Source organism: Pipistrellus kuhlii, unplaced genomic scaffold (genome assembly GCF_014108245.1).
Source record: "Pipistrellus kuhlii isolate mPipKuh1 unplaced genomic scaffold, mPipKuh1.p scaffold_m20_p_34, whole genome shotgun sequence".
NCBI lineage: Eukaryota > Metazoa > Chordata > Mammalia > Chiroptera > Vespertilionidae > Pipistrellus > Pipistrellus kuhlii.
The window spans coordinates 5699998-5715079 of record NW_023425534.1 but is presented as its reverse complement, the minus strand read 5'-3'; the positions used below and the strand labels follow the sequence as shown (position 1 = coordinate 5715079).

Below are 15082 nucleotides of genomic sequence, written 5' to 3'. Positions count from 1 at the left end.
TGATTTGTTGCTTTTACCCAGTTAAGACATGCATCTCACAAGAACAACTCATATTAGTCAATCCACTGAATTGAAAACCAGTGCAAACCGGAAGACCAAATTTCAGCACCAAGTGGCACTTCTCCCGGGACACGGACAGTTCAGTGTTGATATGACTGTGCTCTTGTGCTCTGCCCAGCACTTAAAAACCAACTCAGAACTAACCTGAGATCCGCCCAATCCGACCGCACTACAGGCGATAGATTCTACACCTACAACAACTGTGGACACAACGTTCTGTGCCCTTTCCTCCCTCCTGGGGTACCTTCTACCGACATGCTCACTCACCCCAGTTCCGAGTCTGACAGTGAGAGCACAGACCACTGGGGGGACAGGGGGTACCTGAGAGAGTTTCAGGGGGATGGTCTCCAGCTGGATGTCGCATTCAAAACGGGGAGTGTGCCGAGACCTCAGAGGCTCTTTGGAGCAGTTTCTCCTCAGAAGGGCGGATGCACACACAGGCTCCAGGATGTAGTGATGATCGCGGCTCTCCATGCTCTTGCCCATGGCCTCCTGAGCGACACGGGAACCTCTATCAGTTTTCTGGTTTTATAGCCATTCTTACACAAATGGTATATATCCTGTTTTGCCTTGGTTTTTTAAACGTAATACTGTATCTTAGAGACCATTATATATGGCCTTTGCCCTGATTTTATAGTTGCATGCTGCTGTACTGTATGGAAGCACGGTATTTATTTAATCAAATTAACAAAACAAAACCATTCCATACAATAGCATGCAAGCTAAAGATCTTGGGTGGGACAAAAAGCGAATCCTTTTTCTCTACTTCACTTAAATCAACTACAATTACTTTAGAAAAAGATTAAACAGATTTTTTTGTAAGCCTTCACAAACAGTAATACTTTATATACAACTAGAGACCTGGTGCACAAATTCATGCACAGGTGGGGTCCGGCTGACCCACCCACAATTGGGGTAAGTGGAGGGCGATCTGGGACCAGCCAGGGGGAGGGGCCAAGGGCGGTTGGCGGTTGAACTCCTGGTCAAACTCCTGGTAGAGAGGACAATTTGCATATTAGCCTTTTATTATATAAGATGATTTATAATTATCTAAGTCAGTGGTTGCCAACCATTTGGACTCAATGACCACCAGTGGTCTGCAGACCACCGGTTGTTCTAAGTAGTTCTTAACGGAATTCCACCAAAGGTGAAGTGTCAACATAAACATAAGAAAGCTCTTCTTTAAGAATCCTTTCTGGTTCTTTGTTCAATGAAAATCTGAATGCCTACTATATGGTGGCTAGAAGAATGGATAACCATATATTTGATGCATACAGTGGATTATGCAGTAGTCAGAGCAATGAGCTAGAAGAATAAACAGCAACACTGATCCATCCTAAACACATAGCCTTAAGTGAAAAAAAGAAAACAAGGAAATCTAAAATGCAATGTAAATGTAAAACATATACAAAACACTACATATTGTTCAGTTACATACATAGCAAATACCTCAAGCAACACACATGGGAGTGGGTGCCTAGAGGGGGATGGGCACAGGAATAATCAGAGACACGGAGAACAAAAACCTACACAACAGTGACCCTGCACCACTTTATTTCAGTGTAATGTTGTGATAAAGCCCTCTGCCAGAATCATACCTGTAGCTCCAGCTGAGGCAAATCCCCCAATAAAGTGCAATCGACATCCCAATAGATGCTAAACTCTGCCACATCTAACTGCTTTTTCCGCATTAACTTCTGCACCTGAGGTAAGACAGGGAACAAAACAAGATGACTCCATATTCATGAATTCATTCATTCACTCATTCAACAAGCCATTTTGTAAAGAATCATCTATCAGGCACTTTTGCAAGGTGCTGGGGATACAAAACTAGACTTAAGTGTGGTTTTACTCTCCCAGAGTTCAAATCCAGCTAAGTGAGAACACAAACATGCAAATAATTTTAATTAAGCAGGGGGGAGAATATTTAAGATGCCATGAGCAAACAGAGAGAAAACAGCACTGTAGACAGAGATGTGTAAGTTTCAGGCATAAGGCTGGTAAGAGGAAAGGCCTGGGAGGCATTGCAAAGAGTAGGACCAACGATACAAAATGCCTGATAACCTCAGAGGACAGCGAGTTTGTGTAACGGGAGCACGGCTCACGTGCAATAATCATACGTGTGTGTGAACATATTTGGTAGTTAGGTGTTGAGAAAAGTAGATCGGATGTTACTAGGCGTTCTGGGTTGAATAGTTTCCTCCCCCAAAATAGTTATGTCCTCCCAGAACCTGTGGGTGGGACCTTATTTGGAAACCAGGTCTTTGCAGATGTAACCAAGCTAAAATGATGTCATACTGGTTTAGGGTGGGCCCTATGGTGCCCTTGAAGAAAAGGGGGGGAAAGACACAGCCGAGAAGGCCATGTGAAAAAAGAGGCAGAGATTGGAAAGATGCATCTGCAAGCCCAGGATGCCAAGGCTACCACCGAGGCAAAGAGAAAGGCCTGGAACGTTTTTCCCTCAGAGCCTCCAAAGAATCCACCCTGCCAACCCTTTGATTTTGGATTTCCGCCCTCCAGAACGAGAGAATACATTTCTGTTGTTTGAAGCCACCCAGTTGAGGTCATTGGTTATGGCTGTGCCCGGACCCTGACACACTAAGAAAGGACGTATATACCACAGCAGGGTCTCTGGAGCTCAGACTTTATGTGACAGGGAGCTCTGAGGGTTCTGACGCACGTATGCACCAGGACCGGGTAGCCTTTTAGAACTCTGGCAACAGTGCAAAGCAGAGCTCCCCGTGGTGTGCCAGAGAAAAGGAGCCATGCGTCACGTCAAGATAAAGAGCACACCCTAGGCAGTTTGGCTCGGTGGATAGAGCGTCGGCCTGCGAACTGAAGAGTCCCGGGTTCAATTCTGGACAAGGGCACATGCCTGGGTTGTGAGCTCAATCTCCAGTAGGGGGTGTGTAGGAGGCAGCCAATTAATGATTCTCTCTCATCATTGATGTTTCTATCTCTCTCCCTCTCTCTTCCTCTCTGAAATCAATAAAAAAATATATTTTTTAAAAAGATGAGCAAGTTTATAGGATCAAATTACTTTTTAGAAATACTTGGTTACTCTGAGCTAGCCACATCCTTTGCCCCCGTGTCCTGTACAAATACTATCTTTGTTTTCTGTGTGCTGTGGCGTGGAAAAGGGTGGGAAGCGTTGGCACAGAATGAATCAAGAGCCCGGGAGGGGAGCAAGGAGGTCACGGAACAGGATGCTTTATCAGCCCGCCCAGGCAGAAGTTGACAGGATCCTGATTTCAGACAGTTGCAGTGTGACTAAGAGAAGAGCCACATTTGAGACACTGTGCAGGAAAAATCGGCAGGACGCTGTGATCCAATGGACATGGATCTTTGTTGAGGAATGAGAAGTGGAAGGATGAGCACAGAGCTTCTAGATATTAGGGAAGTGGGTAAGAACACATGAGCTGGAGCCGGGATGGCAAATGTTTTCTGAAAAGGGCCAGCGTATGCATATTAAGGCTTTGTAGACTCTGCAGTCTCTGTTGTAATGATTCAACTCTGTCACTGTGGCACAAAAGCAGCCTTAGACAATACACACGAAGGGCATGGCAGTGATCCAATAAATCTTTGTTTACAAAAACAGGTAGGGGACCAATCTGCCAAGCCCAAATATAGAGCTGACCCACCCTCCCTTCAGCGCTCTGCACCTTAGCATCCCCAGCCATACCAGGACAACAGTGGTGGCGAAAGTACAGAGAATTCAATGAGCAATCGTGTAAAGCGCAAAGAACAGTGTCTCACACATAAAAGCGTTCATAAGCCAAGACCGGTTTGGCTCAGTGCATAGAGCGTCAGCCTGCGGACTGAAAGGCCCCAGGTTCGATTCCGGCCAAAGGGCATGTACCTTGGTTTCGGGCACATCCCCAGTAGGGGGTGTGCAAGAGGCAGCTGATCAATGATTCTCTCTCATCAATGTTTCTAACTCTCTTTCCCTCTCTCTTCCTCTCTGTAAAAAAAGGGGAAAAAAAAATCAATAAAAGCGTTCAAAAGATGCTGGTTTTCATTTGCTTGTTTGGACCTTCAGTAACGTTAGAAAAAAAGGGAAAAGGTTGGTGTCAGGGAAGCAAATTGGACAGATGGGATATAATGGGATCGTTTTGGTTATGACAAGCCTAAATGCCCGAGAGGACTCTGTATCCACAGGTAGATGGATATGAACATAAAGGTCAATCAGGAGGGGGAGAATGGAGTTCAAGTGGAATCCATCCGCAAACATTCCCAGGTGGAACTACAGCGATGAGACAGATGAGTTTTCCTGGGAGAGCACATGGTATGAGAAGAAAACCAAAGCCTCTCCTCACCTTGATTCCTTTGTGGGTAAAATGAAAGGGCTGCACCAGCATTTAAAGGAGGAGTGACATAACAAAAGGTCAGAGAAAATTAGCTGTTTCCCTATGTCAGCAAATGAGATGTATTACATACAGGCAGGAGACACGCATGCCAGGGGAAGACCACGGTGGAAAGAATGCAATCTCATTCACATGATGCAAAATGACCAAAGGCAGAGCCCAAACTCCCCACGACGACTGCTTTCTTCCTGGCTCAGTCAGATTTCATACTCACAGGCTCATTCACAGCATTCTGCATGGACACATTCTTAATGCAGATGCCAAAGGCAAAAGGATGGGAAGGGTTGGTAATACCATCTTCGAAGCGCAAATGAACATCTTGAATTTTTAACTGCAAAGGGGAGAAAAATAAAAGCACATTTAGGCAACTACTACAGGTGTAATACTGGCAGTAGGAGTCACACTACCCTGAGCCACATTGAGTAAATCAGAGCTGGCATTGTATACACACATCACAGAACCACTGTTCCTCAAGCTCCTCGGTATAGAATCACAAACTGGACACACACAGAAGAGAGCTACAATACTGTCACTAAGTCACTCAGAAGACACATACAGACACACTAGAAGGAACACCGCTGTGCCCAGGTAACTGGCCCTCCCTCTTCTATGACAGAGCTGCCCGTGTCCCCACACCTAGACATAGGAAATCAGCAGGACGTATACGCTTTGTACCTACTTATTTCTTAACTTCCCTCTGCCCATGAAGGCAAGATAGCGAAAAGGCAAGCTGCTTCAATGAATTAAAAATAACAAAAAGCGAAAACAAAATGGGAGAAAATATTTACAAATCATATGTCTCCTAATGGACTAGAATTAGATATTAAAAATACACTTACAACTTAATAATTTAAAAACAAAACAAAACAATAAACCAAGTTCTACATGGGCAAAGAATTTGGATAGACATTTCCCCAAACAGGGCACATAAATGGCCAATAAGCATCTGAAACAATACTCATATCGTCAGCCAAGGAAATGCAAATCAAAACCACCGTGAGCCCAGCCAGCGGCTCAGTGGTTGAACATTAACCTATGAGCCAGGAAATCACAGTCTGATTCCCAGTCAGAGATCATGCCTGGATTTTGGGATTGATTCCCAATGTGCCGCATATAAGAGGCAGCTGATCAAAGATTCTCTCTCATCACTGATGTTTCTATCTCTCTCCTCCTCTCCTTTCCTAAAATCAATAAAAATATATATTAAAAAACAAACAGTAAGAAACCACTTCATATCCATTAGCGTGGCTATAATCAAAAGAGATAATAACAAGTGCAGATGAGGAGAAGGAAAAATTGAAATGCTCATACATTATTGGTACAATTGTAAAACAGTGCAGCTACTTTGAAAAACAGTTTGCTAGTTCCCTCAAAAAATTAAACATACAGTTACCATATGACTCACCAACTCCACTCCTAGGTATATAATACTCAGGAGAACCAAAAACATATGTTCACACAAAACCTTATACACGAATGTTCGCAGCATCACTATTCACAGTAGCCAAAAACTGGAAACACTCAATGTCCATCCACCGATGAATGGATAAACCAAGTGTGGTACATCCTGAGAACTGCAAAAACTCTCCAAGAACATTCTGTTCAAGCCCCTCCCCTAAGAACTTGACCCAATTTTGATGTGGCTTCCTGCAGCCTAAAGCTGTGTCCCTGGGACAATCCAGCCCCTCTCCGAGTTCCTCTCCAGAAAACTCAGGGCTATTTGTTTGTTCTAGCCAACACCTGACAATCATTTCTTAGAACCTCCTTTTCTTAGAACATTTATAACTGCTCTCAGGGCTTAAAATTGTTAATCCTTTTTCCATCCCTTTGAAGTGTGTGTGTATAATTTCCTACAACTCAAGGACCTGAAAGCCATTCCTTTGAAATGCGATCATCATGCTCAGTTCAATTCTAGGTGAGAGCACATGCCTGGGTTATGGGCTCAATCCCCAGTAGGGGGCGTGCAAGAGGTAGCCAATCAATGATCCTTTCATCATTGATATTTCTATCTCTCTCTCCCTCTCCCTTCCTCTCTGAAATCAATAAAAATATATTTTTTAAATAATAAAATGATGATGAATTTTTAAAAATCAATGACAGCTTTAAAAAAAAAAAAAAAAAAAAAGAAGTAACTTCCTGAAACAGAATTCAAAGCAGTCACCTCAAATGTAGCAGCCTTTTCATCAAAGTTATGAAACCAACAACCTCAGACTATTTTGGGGGTAAGTGATATACCGGGCATTGCATTGCAAGAAAACCCTGGAGATAGTGAGTATGGGCTGACGAAAATGGTCTCTGGTCTAGTTTTTTGAGGACAAAACAAATTTGAAATTAAAGTGGAAAAGGTGGCCAATAGCCCTAACACTGATACTCATCAAATTGCCACCAGATACATCAGTGAGAGATTAAATATCTTAGTGAGCTGTTCACAATTCATTATCTAATCAACTAGAAACGCTGCATCCGACCGCTCTCGTTTTCCAGATGAAGAAACTGAGATCAGAGAGCTTATGTGATTTGCCCTGAAACAGAAGTCACGAAAGCTTACTAGCAGGTGACGTGGCTAAATCCTTCCGCAAGTGGGACTCCAACATTCAAACAGAAAGTGAAGTGCAATGTAAGTGAAACGAAAACTCCTCCTCACGCTCACCGAAGCGAGCAAGGCCTGGGCCACAGCCTAGACGTGGGACTTGCTTTTCAGGTTTTCCCTTGGCACCGCCTGGAAAAGGGCACACCTGCACAGTCATCCTACCTACAGGGTACACCCTGTATCCGCGAGCCCCATGAGAAACAAACAGCTCAGAAGTAAATACAGGGAAGCCTGAGAAATAAGCCCCTCTCCTGCTCCTACTTTATAAGTCAGCAGGACTTACTTCAATGTTCTCCACAATTCTCGTAACTACGGAGGCAGTGACGGAATACCAATAGGATTCCCCTTTCTGCTGGCGTTCGTTCTACAAAGAAAAGAGCCAGTGTTAGCCGGAGCTGGTGCTTTGCTCACGTCACGTGTCTCACCACGATGCTCTTCTGGCGCAAAGGATTTCTGCCTTGCCTTCCACTTCTCCTCCAGGGCTTGAAGTAGAGCTTTCTTGCGGTCCCTTTCCAACAGATTCTCATTTTCATCGTTGAAATTCTGTATTTTTTCAGGGGCTCCGATTAAGTGAAGGCTGGAGATGGAGATCACCCAAGGGTCCACATGGGGGCGATAAAAGGGAATCTGAAGGGTTACTTTCCCAATTAAACCTAGGAGAAAGAAAATCTTGTTAAAGGTCTTTACATATTTTTAATTCCTCCTATTTTTTCTGCATTCTTCTAGTTTTCTTGAGGGGGCATTATTATTTTTACCTTTTTTTAATTTAAGAAAACAGGCACCAGGTCCTCGTACTTGGGAAGCAAACGTTAGTAGGCTGAGATCGGTAATAATTAGATACAATAAACTGGAAGCTGGGAAAAGTTCAGTGCGACTTGACCTTAGCAATTGCAAAAGCTCTCTCCTGCAAACTACCTGTCCCCCCAGCTGCGGTATCTTTCTGCTCATGGCACCTGCACAAGCCCATGGGCATAAACCTCACTTCCTGTTTGTTATTAACCTGCTGGCTGGTAAGTGCTTATTGGGAGTTATCAGATCTACAGTATGCCCAATCTTGCACATACCCCCTGACACGTCAGAGATGCTGCAGTGGCACTCCATCGAGGAAGAATTGATTCTTTATGAGAACTTGGCCTCCTGGGAGAGCTAAAGAGCCTGGAAGAATTGTGATGCTTATTTCCCAAGTTCTACCATTTGTAGCCAAGCCTCCTAGAACTCAAGCCTTCTTTAAAATCAATTAATTAGAGGTAAGTCACCACTGAGGAATAATGCACAAGAATATCTGGCCTGTCCTCATGGATCCACCTCTGAAAGCCCAAACTCTGAAAGCAGCACAGTTCTCGGGGAGTAATCATCATATATAATAAAAGGCTAATATGCAAATTGACATAATGGCGAAATGACCATTGCTATGACACACACTGATCACCAGAGGGCAGACGCTCAACACAGGAGCTGCCCCATGGTAATCAGTGTGCCATAGGCGGGGCTCACAGCTGGCGAGCACAGGGGCAGTGGTGGGAGCCTCTCCCAACTCCGTGGCAGTGCTAAGGATGTCTGACTGGCTCCCCTGTGGAGAGTGGGCCTAAGCCATCATTCAGACATCCTTCCAGGGCTTCCAGACTGCCAGAGGGAGCAGGCCGGGCTGAGGGCCACTCTGAGTGCATGAATTTCATGCACTGGGCCTCTAATTACCCTACAACCGAGGTCAACAAACTGCAGCTCGTGAGCCACATGTGGCTCTTTGCTCGTGGAGTGTGGCTCTTCCACAAAATACCATGGCCTGGGCGAGTCTATTTTGAAGAAGTGGTGCTAGAAGAAGTTTAAAAAATTTGGCTCTCAAAAGAAATTTCAGCCGAAACCGGTTTGGCTCAGTGGTAGAGCATCAGTCTGCGGACTGAAGGGTCCCAGGTTCGATTCCAGTCAAGGGCATGTACATTGGTTGCGGGCACATCCCCAGTAGGGGGTGTGCTGGAGGCAGCTGGTCGATGTTTCTCTCATCGACGTTTCTAGCTCTCTATCCCTCTCTCCTCCTCTCTGTAAAAAATCAATAAAATATATTTTTAAAAAAAAAAGAAAAGAAAAGAAATTTCAATCGTATTACTGATATTTGGCTCTGTTGACTAATGAGTTTGCCAACCACTGCCCTATAAGATCTAAAATTCAAGTGAGACTGATCAGTTATACAGGGTGGGCAAAAGTAGGTTAATAATAAGCAATAACACAAGAATAAACTGTTTCACGTACTAACAGCTGTAAACCTACTTGTACCCACCCCCGTGTTTAACACAAAAGAATATCATTAACAATGGCATTTTTAATAATGACACCAAGTGATCAACTGTGCAATCCAGTACCAAATTCAGATATCTACAATAATGAAAAAGAAAACATATTTTAATTTGGATTTTATTTAAAACAATAAAAATAAGTTTCTTATATTTAGTCAAATTTATATTAAAACTGAAACATATCACTTTTCACAGCAAAGAATTTTAACAATAACTAGTGCACAGTTGCAATTCTAACCAAAATTAATTGGGGAGAGAATATGTAATATTCTAATAACTATATGACTAAAATATAAATTCTGTAAGGTTTTAATTTTGCAGAACAAGCATAAAAATGATTTTTGCAAAAATATCAGAAAACATCAACCTTTCCCAAGAGCTTTCAATAACTCTTTCTGAAGTGTGATCATCTTGAGAGTTTTCCTTCAAATTCTAATGAGTCGGTGCTTCTGCTTCTGCCTGGCAGATCACTCATCACTTGAATTGATTTCAAGAAAGCCTAAATCTTCTGTAAGGTTTTTTATATGCATTGTACTTGCATTGTATTGTAATATAAGTTCTCCAAAATAAAAGAAAAACTGACTAATATTAACTGGCTACTGTTGAATGATGAGGGATGCCTAAATAGAGACCAATTTTATAAGTGATCATTTAATGGAGAATATTTTATTCCAGAACAATTCTTGCTTCCTCACCAAACCTCACAACTGTAGAGCTTCTATATATCGAATAGTTGCAAACATCTATTGAGTGTGTCGGGCATCGTCCTGAGTAAGTTTAATGTACTAACTCAGGTATTCCCCTTTGATGTAGGTACTATTATCATCCCATCTTAAAGATGAGGAGGTACACACAGAGTTGTTAGGAAACTTACCCAAGGTCACACATATAGAAAATGGCAGATTTAGAATATAAAAAATTGTTTGCACCACACAAGGCAATTTCTGTTCCAGAGCCCACTTTCATGCAATAGAGTAAACTCTCTCAGTAATATTTATAATGAACTATCTGAAAATAAAATCTCCTGTACCTAGAACAGAAGGTCTCATATTCCACTAAACATAAAAATCACTGGAGCCGAAACCTGTTTGGCTCAGTGGATAGAAGGTTGGCCTGGGAACTGAAAGGTCCCGGGTTCGATTCCGGTCAAGGGCATGTACCTTGGTTGCGGGCACATCCCCAGTAGGGGATATGTGGGAGGCAGCTGATCGATGATTCTCTCTCATCGATGTTTCTAACTCTCTCTCTCTCTCTCTTCCTCTCTGTGAAAAATCAATAAAATATATTTTTTTAAATCAAATATATATACGTATATATATATTTTTTTAAATATATTTTATTGATTTTGTACAGAGAAGAAGGGAGAGAGATAGAGAGTTAGAAACATCGATGAGAGAGAGTCATCAATCAGCAGCCTCTTGCACACCCCCTACTGGGGATATGCCCGGAACCAAGGTACATGCCCTTGACCGGAATCGAACCCGGGACCTTTCAGTCCCCAAGCCGACGCTCTATCCATTCAGCCAAACCGGTCTCAGCTTTTTTTTATTTTTTAAATACAAGTTGAATGATGCATCCTTGGAGATTAATTCAGTAAGTTAAAGGCCACGTGACTTCCTCCACCACCCCAAGGTCATCCTGATACTAGTGGCCTAGAGACCACATTTTAAGATGAGTCTAAACTCTATACTTCCTACCCTGCCTCTTCCTGGTCAAGGAGAGCCCAAGTCAGGGACTCTCAATTTCAGGTCCCAAACAATGGAACACTCAACACTGCCTCCCTCTCCTTAGCTCCACGTACCAGCTTTGACTTCAAATGGTAATTCCAGTTCTTTCAAGGCATCCTTCTTTAATGGCAAGTTTTCTAATTCAACTGCACCTAAAAAATAAAAACAACATCAAGTGGCTGCCAGAGGAGAGGAGGGTTGGGAGACTGCGTGAAAAAGATGAAGAGATTAAGAACCATAAATTGACAGCTATGGGGACATAAAGTCAAGCACAGAGAATATTGTCAATATCAGGAGATCAGTCTGTTCCCATTGAGTGTATGGCTGGCTAGCCACTATGCTGTACACCTGAAACTAATACAAAATAATATGGAATGCCAACTGTAATTGAAAAATAAAATAAAAATAATTACATAAATAAAATAATATCATGAAATGATATTGTTGTACATCCAACAAATGCGGCAGATGCCTGCTCTGTACAAATCATTGAAGGTTAAAGGGAAAGTTTTACAACTAGACCAGAGCGACGAAAAGCCAAGAGAAGCACCGGCCTATGTGCCTAATCAATAGTAATTTCCTGGCTCCCGCTCTGACGTGTAACTAACAGCTGAGGTTTAACAGCACATGAAGTAATGTACCAGAGAGTACATATTTCAGGCTTTTTGGTGTCTGATGTATATTTTCCTTTAGTTTTGTTTTTTCACAAGCCTTTAAAAGTATAGAAGCCATTTTCATTCATCTCACAGGTGGGAGCCTGGCCAGTTGGCCAGTTTGCAAGGCCCTAGTTTAGGGTAATGTTCACCAGAGGACCATTAACATCCGAATCTCCTGGGAGGAAAGGCAGGCTCCTGGGCCCCCTGCCAGACATCCCTGGGATTGAAACACAGAAATTTGCAAAATTTTAACAAGCTCTCTTTACCAATACACACACACACACACACACACACACACACACACACACATACACACAAAGCAGGTGTATTGCACACAACATCTGGGAGCCTGGGAGAGCTAGATGAAGTTGGTCATGAAAAGGAATCAGACTCTCTCTTCTGGAGGGACCAGCTCCGCAGGTTCTCCTCCGCACTTTCGCTTGCAGGTGCAATAACCAAGCAGAAGGCAAAGGAACGAACAGGACCCCCACTGAAGACCTTTTCAGACCCAGCTCTGACAATGACTTAAACCCCCAAGTACAAGACGCCTCCACGGAATAGTCTAGATTTCTCATTCTCCCCTCCTACCATCAACTATGGAAGTCATTCATTCACACGCATATACCAATCCTTGTCCTTATTAGACACTATATCGCTGGGATTACAAAAAGAGAAGGCAGTCAAAAACCGGTTTGGCTCAGTGGATAGAGCATCAGCCTGCGGACTGAAAGGTCCCAGGTTCAATTCCGGTCAAGGGCATGTACCTTAGTTGCGGGCACATCCGCAGTAGGGGGTGTGCAAGAGGCAGCTGATCGATGATTCTTTCTCATTGATGTTTCTAACTCTCTATCCCTATCTCTTCCTCTCTGTAAAAAATCAATAAAATATATTTTTTTTAAAAAGAGAGAAGGCAGGATTCCCATCCTCTAAGAACTCGGGAGACAGCCATCATTTTTACAAAATTGTTTGCACCACGCAAGGCAATTTCTGAGTCACTGAAATCTGTCTGAGATACATTATTCTCAAGAACAAGCTGTACAGACAGCAACCACCCAGCAACCCTCCTTAACCAGTAAGGGAATCCAGAAAAAAAGACAAGCAAGAATTTTTCTCCAAAGACAACTAATGCAAGACACCTGATTACTTTTCCCTCTAAATGACCGTCCAAGACCAGCGCATACTTGGCTTCTAAGTAATCAAATCTAGCAATTTGGCAGACTCTGAGCAATGCAGCCAATCGACATCTCAGACTATGGCGGGCACATCTGTCCATAGGGGGATCCACATACCTAAAGACTAACCAAAAGTTAATAACCCCAGAGAGCCCAGACAAACCGTATTTCCATATGTGGGGAGAAAATAATCTTAAAGGGAAAAAAATATCATCAAACATGTTCCTTATCAGTGGAAAGTGGCTTAAAGGGAGGAAAGTATGTAGTTTCTCTTTTTTGAGGAGCAACATTTGCAATCGGAATCATTTGCCCTATTTTTCAATCCCCTACGCTTCCTTGGCCGCTGTACAGCCTGGAGAATTGGGACGAACGGTAGGCAATCCACACCATGAAAAATTAAAGAAGCTGCAGCCCAGAGAATGCAGGAGGTGACCTGGGAAGGAGCGGAAACAGAAGGATGCGGACTGAAGACCAAGGCAAACCCGCGGCAGCCATGCGTGGTTCCAAAGGCCTCCTGCTTCCCCACCCACTCAAACAGGCACCCACAACCGACCCTGCTGGGAGAGGTCCCTCCAAGGGGCCGGCCCTAAAGCACCCAGTGTAGGCAAGTGTAAACGATAATGATGTTCATTTATTTACAGGTAAATAATATGCAGGCATATTCATGGATGTCTCTCTCATCCAAAAATGTCTCAGCTCAGATTAGCAGCAAATCTAGTCACTGGAACTGGGCTGAGGTTAGAGATGGATCATTTCTCAGTGATTGCTAATGACTATTGAACCCTCTTCCCTCGGCTCTAGGTCGTTAATAGGGCCAATTTGACATTCAGAGCTTATAGAAAGAAAAGTAGGGGAATCTAAGTTTTGGGTTACAGATACGCAGATATGCCCACAGTTCAGACTCCTTGGCATGGCACTGGCAGCCACGACCTTCTGGCTCCAAACATGTCCTGCAAGTTTTTACCCTGCAAGCTTTCTGCCTTCTGCCTCCACTCACACGCTTCACTCTCCCTGGAGCCTGGTGGCCCACCCACACTCCTATCAAAACCCTCTAAGGTCCACTCTACAGCTACCTCCATACCAGCTTTCCCAGAGTCCCACAGACAGGAGGAACGGCTCCCCTGCTTTTACACCATTGCATTATGCCTAGACATCTAGTAATTAATTACCATTAATTTTGGTCTCCCCAACAGATTATCAGCCAGCTCTCCAAGGACAAGGACTACAGAGATGGAGGTGATAAGTAACCATTGTTTTTGGAGTAGTATTACCAGCCATCATTTAGTGAGGACTCATTAGGCACCAGGCCCTGCATAAGCATGATCTCGTTTAATCCTCACAATGGTATGAGGAAATACTATTATCTGCTCCATTTTTTAAATGTGTTCATCGATTTCAGAGAGTAAGGGAGAGGGAGAGAGAGATAGAAACATCAGGGGATGATGAGAGAAAATCATTGACTGGCTGCCTCCTGCATGTCGTGTCCTTCCCCCCCACCCCCCCACTGGGGACCAAGCCCACAACCCAGGCACATGCCCTTGACCGGAATTGAACCCAGGACCCGTCAGTCCACAGGCCGATGCTCCATTAACTGAGCCAAACCAGCTAGGGCTGTTCCATTTTTGAAACAAGAAGCTGAGAGGACAAGCAGTTCGCTTGAAACCCATAGACCCCATAGGTGGTAGTGCTGAAGTTCATACCAGATCTGTTGATCTCAGGTGGCAAGAAGGAGAGGGGGTGAAGGGGAAGCTGAAGTAACTGAGTCACAAACAGCTTTCAAATGGTGAAACCAGGGTTAGCTCCTCCGCCTGAGCTCTGAGTATCCCCTTTCTGTATCATTCCATAACAGGGCTGTACCCAAGGCAGGTGCTCATAGAGTGTTTGCTGAATGACTGAAGGAGTGAAATCTTACACAATGCTATCTCTGTCCTTCACCACTCATACGCTAACTATGCATTTTTATTGCTTTTGACATGGATGCACAACTTGTCTTTCAAGTCCAACCCACCAGCACAGATAACTCCAGTTGAGGGGTTCACTACATGCCAAGAACCTTTGACTGAGGTCATTGTGCTTAGCCCTCAGAACCTTACGAGGTGGTTACTATTCTCTCCAGCTTACAGAAAGTGAAACTGAAACATGAAGAATTCGAGGAACTTGCCCCAGTTACTAGTAAATGGAGGAACTGGGACTCAAACCCAGCCTGGCTATAAAGTCCATGC

General features: G+C 43.6%; 1 protein-coding gene across 15 annotated transcripts in view; it reads right to left on the bottom strand.

The window, feature by feature from the left end:
- Positions 1 to 15082, bottom strand: part of VPS13D (vacuolar protein sorting 13 homolog D) — a 218683-nt gene that overhangs the window by 198447 nt on the left and 5154 nt on the right. For 14 of the 15 annotated variants that reach the window (XM_045570624.1, XM_036460898.2, XM_036460896.2 and 11 more), the window contains exons 3-8: positions 11107 to 11184; positions 7477 to 7667; positions 7298 to 7378; positions 4639 to 4755; positions 1659 to 1763; positions 382 to 552 (exon numbers count right to left, since the gene is read on the bottom strand). In XM_045570624.1, the coding sequence (XP_045426580.1) occupies positions 382 to 552; positions 1659 to 1763; positions 4639 to 4755; positions 7298 to 7378; positions 7477 to 7667; positions 11107 to 11184 (743 nt within the window). The remainder of the gene's footprint in view (positions 1 to 381; positions 553 to 1658; positions 1764 to 4638; positions 4756 to 7297; positions 7379 to 7476; positions 7668 to 11106; positions 11185 to 15082) is intronic. The other variant, XM_045570626.1, reaches the window with a different exon arrangement.